The 7,752-nt window shown below is 59.0% G+C and overlaps 1 protein-coding gene across 1 annotated transcript; it reads right to left on the bottom strand.

Moving 5' to 3' along the window:
* Positions 1-2,307: 2,307 nt before the first annotated feature.
* ints5 (integrator complex subunit 5) lies at positions 2,308-7,379 on the bottom strand. Its single transcript, XM_080183982.1, has 2 exons — positions 6,733-7,379; positions 2,308-5,840 (listed from the first exon to the last, which is right to left on the bottom strand). Exons 1-2 carry the CDS (start codon positions 6,780-6,782, stop codon positions 3,002-3,004), a joined length of 2,889 nt encoding a protein of 962 aa, XP_080040108.1. The 5' UTR covers positions 6,783-7,379; the 3' UTR covers positions 2,308-3,001.
* Between the last annotated feature and the right edge of the window lie 373 nt (positions 7,380-7,752).

Below are 7,752 nucleotides of genomic sequence, written 5' to 3'. Positions count from 1 at the left end.
TTAGACCTTCCAAAATGCATTACCTCAAATTTTTCTGGATTAAACTCCACCTGCCATCTCTCCGCCCAAGCCGCCAACCCATTTACATCCTGCTGCGTCCTCTGACGGTTCTCATTGCTATCCACAATTCCAGACGTTTCCCCTTCCGTCGGGAAAAAGCTACAAAAGTCAGAGGTCACGTACCGACCGACTCAAGAACAACTTCTTCCCTGCTGCTGTCAGACTTTTGAATGGACCTACCTCGCATTAAGTTGATCTTTCTCTACACCCGCGCTATGACACTACATTCTGCACTCTCTCCTTTCCTTCTCTATGAACGGTATGCTTTGTCTGTATCACACGTAACAAGCAATACTTTTCATTGTAAATACAAGTGACAATAATAAATCAAATCAAAACTAACCTTTGTGTCATCCACAAACCTACTAATCAAACCAGTTACATTTTCCTCCAAATATTTAGATACAAGGATGAGGTATTGTTGAAAATCTCCCGTAAAACACTCCTGAGTTACCCCAGCACCGGCTGGAAGGACTAAATGAGATATTTCTGCTCAGTCAACATCTGGGAGAGGGGATTTGAGTTTACGATGTTCTGACTCGGAGAAGTGACAGTCAGCTAAACTCCCACAGTACCTGAGGAACTTACAGATTCTGAGGGAGACTCATCCAGACACGAAACATTGACTCTGTTTCTCTCTCCGCAAACGCTGCTGGGTTTTTCTGATTTTATTTCAGGTCTCCAGAGCCGCAGTATTGTATCTTTAGATTATTAGTTTTGTGGTCGCAGTGTTGGCGAACGCTGCCTTTCCCCAGCTGGGAAACCTGTCCCTTAGGCCGATTCTAAAGTTACGCGTGACACCCTACATTCTCAAAAAGACCATTTGCTTCAAGGGGAGTGTGGCGACTGGGGGATTTTCAGTGACTTCACTGCAGTGTTAATGTAAGCCTTACTTGTGACACCAATAAACAAACTTCAAACTTAAACAGCATGGCCACCATTTAACCACTTGGAGCAAGATGGCTCGAGGAAAGGAGATACTGAGGCAAGGGCAGGAGGGAGTCCCTTTGCTTCAGGTCCTCAGTCACTTTCGCACCTACAAAGTGCATTCTTTAGCACGGTGGCACAGTGGTTAGCACTGCTGCCTCACAGCGCCAGGGACCCGGGTTCAATTCCCGGCTGTACACCAGAGCGATCCTCTGCCTAGCTGCTGACTGAGACAAACCTATCCAAATTGGAGCAGGGTGGAGGAGGTGCTGAGGCCAACTGTGGACCCTCCCACTCAGCACTGACTGAATCCGAATTATTCCCATTGGGAGAGGTGTCAGTCGGTCAGAGGAAGGCGGGAGTGCTGTATCATTCACGTTTACAGGGAGGATGCCATTTGGCCCATCAAGCCTGTTCTAGCATTCGGTAAGAAAGTGGTTGATCTTACACGTACATCATTCCCTCCACCCTCCCCCAGTTCTCCCTCCCCCCTCTCCGAAATCTAATCAGTCTCAGCTTGGACTACATTCAGTAAGGAATTTCAGAGTTAGAGCTTAAGTTTATTTATTTATTTATTTATTCATTCATGTCACCAGTCGGCTTATATTAACACTGCAATGAAGTTACTGCAAAAATCCCCTAGTCACCTCACTCCTGTCTGGGTTACGCTGAGGGAAGATTTAGCACGGCCAATCCACCTCAACCAGCACATCTTTCGGCCTGTGGGAGGCAACCTCAGCACCCGGAGGAAACCCACGCAGACACGGGGAGAATGTGCAGACTCCACACAGACAGTGACCCAAGCTGGGAATCAAAACCAGGTCCCTGGCACTGACAGGCAGCAGTGCTAACCCACTGTGCCACCCACAGATACACATCAGATTTTCATAGCAACTTCATTGCAGTGTTAATGCAAGCCTGCACTAATAATAAGCCAGGAATCGAACCTCACAGCACCAGGGATCTGGGTTCGATCCCGGTCTTGGGTCACTGCCTGTGCGCAGTTTGCACATTCTCCCCGTGTCTGAATGGGTTTCCTCCGGGTGCTCCGGTTTCCTCCCACAGCACAAAGATTTGTGCGGATTAGGTGGATTGGCCTTTAGTGTCAGGGGGAACTAGCTAGGGTAAATGCTTGGAGTTCTGGGGATAGGGCCTGGGTGGGATTGTGATCAGTGCAGACTCAATGGGCTGAATGGCCTCTTTCTGCACTGTAGAATTCTATACAATAAATAAACTTTAAGCTCAAAGTGAAGACATTTCTCACTGACTGACGGGCAGCGAGGCGAGGTTATTCAGAGAGACCAATCAGGATGAGCAGAAACACACACAGATTTATTTAAACTCACAATCGTCCTTTCTCAAAACCTCAGAAAAAGGAATTTTTTTTTTACAAAAAAGAGAAAAAGTCCGATATTTACAAGTCTCTTATTGTGACTCATAAGAGTGATTCAACCGTGGGGAGCGTCACATTGGCCCTGTCTCACCGTCTGTGTGTGGGGCAGGGTGGGAGGGAAGTGGGAAAAGTTACTGGAAAGTGATCGGGGTCCCTGCGGAACCCCAAAAAAGGGGGAAATCCCGTTTGTCGGCCACCCGATCCTTGGCAACAAAGTTGGCAGTTTGAGCGACTTATCCACGTTCACCAGCGGCCCAGAAGTCGCGCAGCGGGGACGGAGGGATGAACCATTCCTCAGAGGCTGACGTTGCGTCGAGCCCAGAGTCTGGAGCCGAGCGCGGGAGCCGGAGTGTCGCCGCTCCCCCATTCTAAAGCCAGCGCTCCCTTTCCAGAATCGCCGCGAGGCGGGCGCCACGCTGGGAAGGTCGCCGCGAGGCGGGCGCCACGCTGGGAAGGTCGCCGCGAGGCGGGCGCCACGCTGGGAAGGTCGCCGCGAGGCGGGCGCCACGCTGGGAAGGTCGCCGCGAGGCGATTAGATCTGGAGACGTCAAGCCGAGTTTAAATCGTTCCAAGACCCGCATGATAAAACCCCGGGACGTGAGGCAGAGGGTACAGCGGCAGTCAGACTTGGAAGCGGCCGCACAGATGTCCGAGGTGGCCAATGTTCTTGTGCAGGATGCTGTGCAGGACATTCAGGTACTTGCTGATGTCTCCGTCCCGCGAGAAGTCCCGGTAGAACTGGCCCTGCTCGGGGTCGAAGGTGAACTTCTGGGGCAGGGGGCCGTTGTCCTTCATGTAGTCCCAGACGCTGAGCAAGAGGAGGTGCACCTCGAAGGGGGTGAGCAGGTGGAAGATCTCGTGCATGTTGCTGAGCACGGGGGGCAGGAGCTGCCCCTCACCCATGCAGGAGACCAGGCTGCAGGAGGCTTGGAGCTGCCAGGGGGAGCTGGTGGTCAGCGAGTGGCGGGAGGCCTCCCAGTGAGCCATCAGGGTGGCCAGCAGGCCCCGCAGAAGCACCGAGCAGTAACAGAGGGCGGGCCGGCCCAGGGCCACGAACTGGAGCAGGGGGAAGAGCAGGGGGTTCTCCTCGAAGCGGTTGCGGATCTGGAGGTCCCGCTCCACCGTGTTGCGGGCGTGGTCCTCGGGGGGCCAGGCCAGCTCGCTGTTGGTGACGTCCGGGCACAGGCCCTCCACGAGGGCCACCGCCACGGCCTTGGCAGCCTCGGGGTTAATGGGGGGAGGGCCCTGCCGGCTCAGGCCGGGGTCAGGCTCTGCCAGGGGGTACCCGCTGCCGCACCTCACCACCAGGCTCAGCAGCTGGTACAGGTTGTGCATTGCCTCCTGGGGTCCCGGCAGGGTGACGGTGGAGGCCGGTTTGAGGCCCCAGCCGATGACGCCGGCGTGGAACACGGCCCAGACGCTGCCGCCAAAGTTGACGGCCGTGCCGAACTTGCGGTTGGTGTCGAGGAGGGAGTCCCCGGAGGCGCAGCCCGCGGTGGAGGGGGGGGGGCCCTGCGCCCGCTCCGAGCCCGGCGCCCAGCCCCCGAACAGCCCGGCGCTGCCGGGGTGCGCGGCCGAGCGCACCAGCTGCTGCAGGACGCTGCGCAGGGCGGCGGGCGAGGCGCAGCTCAGCCGGATCAGCAGGCGGGCGCAGTCCGAGGCGGCGGCCCCCCGGCCCCTCCGCAGGGCCAGCAGGAACTGACCGACGGCCGAACGCGCCAGGCCGGCCAGCTGGGCCGGGCCCAGGGCCCGCGGCAGGGGCACGGTCGACAGGAGCAGGGCGGCCGCCTCCGCCACCCGGGGGTGGCCGTGCGGCAGGAACTGGCCCAGGTCGCGCGCGTGGCAGGAGAGGGCCTGGGCCAGCCTGGCGCCCACCGGGGCGGGCACCTCCTCCTCCGGCCCCTCCCACTGCACCAGGGCCGCCAGGTTGGCCAAGAGGCGGGCGGCCTGCTCCTCGGGGAGGCTGGAGGAGTGGAGCCGGGCCACGCAGCGCCGCAGGGTGGCGGGGAGGAGGCCCGGGACCGAGGCGGCCAGACCCCCGTACAGCTGGACGGCCAGGGCCAGCTCCTCGGGCGAGGCGGCCAGGGTCAGCAGGTGGCACAGGGCCTCGGTGGCGCAGCTCTGTCCGCAGTAGACGCACAGCAGGCCCAGCAGCTGGTGCTGCCACAGGTGGCGCTTGCGCTGCAGCCGGAGAGTCTCCACGCACAGGTCCTTCACCCTCCCCTTCAGCTCATCGAAGAAGGGCACGGCCCGGGGCTGGAGCTCCGCCAGGCTGGCCGAGGGCCGGTTGTACACCAGCTTCTGCAGGTTGAGCAGGAGGAGCTGGATGATGCGGTGGCAAGCCTCGCGCACGCTGTCCCTCACCGCCAGCCCCGGCGTGGTGATGACCGAAGCCGGCATGGCCGTGTTGACCAGGAACTGCAGGATGCGGTAGGCGCCGGGACCCGTCTGGCAGATCAGGTGGACCACCAGCCCCACCAGGTTGTCCGCGTCGTCCCTCGACAGGCCGGCAAAGTGCTGGTGCAGCTGGTCCAGGACGGGGGGCTTGAGCGACTCGATCAGCTCCCCCGACACGGTGCTGAGCAGCATGGGGGACATGGCGGCCAGCTGCAGCAGGAAGGGGACGGTGGCGTGCTGCTGGGGGTCCCGTGACGCCCCCAGGCTCTCGTGGAACATCAGCAGCAGCTCCTGCTTGATGCTGTCCGAGTGCCGGGTGGCCAGGTGGCCCAGGATGCCCACCACCGAGGCTATCTTGGGCACCCGCTTGTCCGCCAGCGTGGGGAAGAGGGGGTCCACCACCGAGGAGGCCCCGTGCATGCAGAAATCCTTCAGGCCGCAGGACAGCACCCGGCTGATGATGGTGTTGGGGAACGAGGAGCCGATGTGCGCCACCACCCAGTCGAAGTGAGGCGAGTGCTGCACCGAGGTGTCCAGCAGCGCGTCCACGCAGGCGTCCGGGCAGCTGCTGATCATGGAGGACAGGCACTGGACGTAGATCTCCATCAGGACCCGCATGGCCTTGCAGGACATCCAGAGCTGCAGCAGTTCGTTCAGGCTGCTGGCGTGGGGCACCTGGTGGCGGCCGGAGTACTTGTTGCTCAGCTGACCCATCAGGTCGATGGACCAGGCCGAGACCAGGGGCGCCCAGGCCCGGGGATTGGAGTGGACGAACTCGGACAGGACGCCCTGGATCTCCTGGGTGACGTCGTCCAGTCCCGACCTCCCACCGACGCCCCCTCCCATCCCGATGCCACCCTCGTGGTTGAGGTCCATGATGTAGCCGCTGACGTACTCGTCGAAGACGCCGCGCAGGTGTTCCAGCACAGCCCCCCGGGCCGGGGGCAGGTTCCGCAGCAGTAAGATCCCACACCGAGCGTGATCCTTCACCGTCAGCTTGTGCCCGTGGACAGGGTCAATGCCACTGATAAACGCCTTCATCTCCTGCAGCAACTCCTGAGAGCTGCAAAGAGGAAGAGAATGGAATTAGCACCCAGCAATCGCAGCAGGCTCCCTTCGGAGCTTTCCTATTTAACAAAGAGAAATCCACGCATTGTCAAATTGTTCGCTCCCTCTCTCACATCTCCCAGTTACAGATTTAACCGCAGTGCATCAGAACTCAGTACAAAACACAGGTCTGAACTCTAAATGCAGGCCCAAGGGAGCGCCGCACCGTGGGAGGCTCAGTGCTGAGGGAGCGCCGCACTGTGGGAGGCTCAGTGCCGAGGGAGCGCCGCACCGTGGGAGGCTCAGCGCCGAGGGGGCCATCGTGCTACCATAAGTAGCGAACGAGAGAATTAATCTGGGCTGATTTCCTCACTCTCTGACCTGATTCTGGCTAAGAATCGGGTTCCATATGGTGGGTTAAAATGCCATGAAATGGGCTCAGGAGTTGGAGAGGAGGGGTAACATGCCCAGAGTGAGGTGACGTTCACCCTCTTAGTAAACGTGGGTGGCGCAGTGGTTAGTATTGGTTTGGATCACGGTCTGTGTGGAGTTTGTACATTCTCCCCGTATCTGCGTGGGTTTCCTCCAGGTGCTCTGATTGCTTCCCACAGACATGCTGGTTAGGCGCCAGAGTGTGGCAACTAGGGGATTTTCACAGTAACTTCATTGCAGTGTTAATGACGCCGACTTGTGACACTAATAAATAAACTGAGGTAAACTCTCAGTCAATGCTCCCCCTCCACAATGGGGAAGTTCTATGTAAACCAGTAACGCCGCAATATCGACCTCCCACCAGGAGCGGCGCTACAGTCGGCGACTGGACGACGCGCATGTGCTGCGTCGCCGGCCGTCCCGCGCAGTGCGCAGGCGCCGACCCGGGCCCGGCGTCCGCGCATGCGCCCACTTGCCTGATTCCGGCTCGCTGACTCGCGGTCGCCTCCATGGCCGCGGCCGCCATTCCCTCCCGCCAGTGGCGGGGGATCCAGCACACCGGGGGAGACCGGAGAGAGAGACACGCGGATCGGGGCCGGGCCCAGGGACAGCTCCCGGCACTCGGCCTCCCTGAACGGCCGCCGCTCGCTGACTAGATCGGAGAAGCCGCGGAGAGCGGCCGGAACCCGCGCCCTCACCCACTTCCGGCTGTGGGAAGGTGTCACCCTGTCGACGGCCCGGCTGGAAAACCCCAGTCCCTGCTACGGGTTCCGGATATAAAGCGGCTGTCAGCAGGGTGGGACAGAGAGTTACAATATAAAATTCCATCAATGGAAAATGGGGTTTAATTTAACATTTTAACTTTGATATTAATTTCAAATTATATATCAGCTGAAAGTATAATGGTGGCCGAGACCATTCTATTTTTCAGCTTGGGATTTAACTACAACTTCACAGAATCCCCACAGTACACAAGGAGGCCATTCAGCCCATCGAGTGTGCACCGATTCTCTCCTACAGCATCTTCCCCAGGCCTGCAGTCCCCACCCTATCCTCAACACACATTTGCCTCACTAATCCCACCTAAATGGCACATCTTGGCACACTGGTACATTTAGTATAGTGCTGTCAGAGGGTCAGTACTGAGGGAGTGTCGCACTGTCAGAGGGTCAGTACTGAGGGAGCGCCGCACTGTCAGAGGGTCAGTGCTGAGGGAGCGCCGCACTGTCAGAGGGTCAGTGCTGAGGGAGCGCCGCACTGTTGGAGGGTCAGTGCTGAGGGAGCGCCGCACTGTGGGAGGGTCAGTGCTGAGGGAGTGCCGCACTGTGGGAGGGTCGGTGCTGAGGGAGCGCCGCACTGTGGGAGGGTCGGTGCTGAGGGAGCGCCGCACTGTGGGAGGGTCAGTGCTGAGGGAGCACCGCACTGAGAGGGTCAGTGCTGCTTCCACTTTCTGGGGATAATGTACTAGCAGTATTATGCCCTGTAATGGTAGTATT

This window comes from Carcharhinus amblyrhynchos, unplaced genomic scaffold (assembly GCF_965287045.1).
Source record: "Carcharhinus amblyrhynchos unplaced genomic scaffold, sCarAmb.v2.hapA scaffold_509, whole genome shotgun sequence".
Taxonomy (NCBI): Eukaryota; Metazoa; Chordata; class Chondrichthyes; order Carcharhiniformes; family Carcharhinidae; genus Carcharhinus; species Carcharhinus amblyrhynchos.
The sequence above is the reverse complement of the archived record's forward strand: the minus strand, read 5'-3'. Positions and strand labels throughout refer to the sequence as shown.

What these genes read in the sequence shown, in the direction of transcription:
- ints5 (XM_080183982.1), bottom strand. Translation starts at nt 6,782, where the DNA reads ATGGCGGCCGCGGCCATGGAGGCGACCGCGAGTCAGCGAGCCGGAATC. An exon ending in AGTCAGCGAGCCGGAATCAG is followed by an intron (nt 5,841 to 6,732) that starts GCAAGTGGGCGC and finishes TCCTCTTTGCAG; the next exon opens with CTCTCAGGAGTTGCTGCAGG.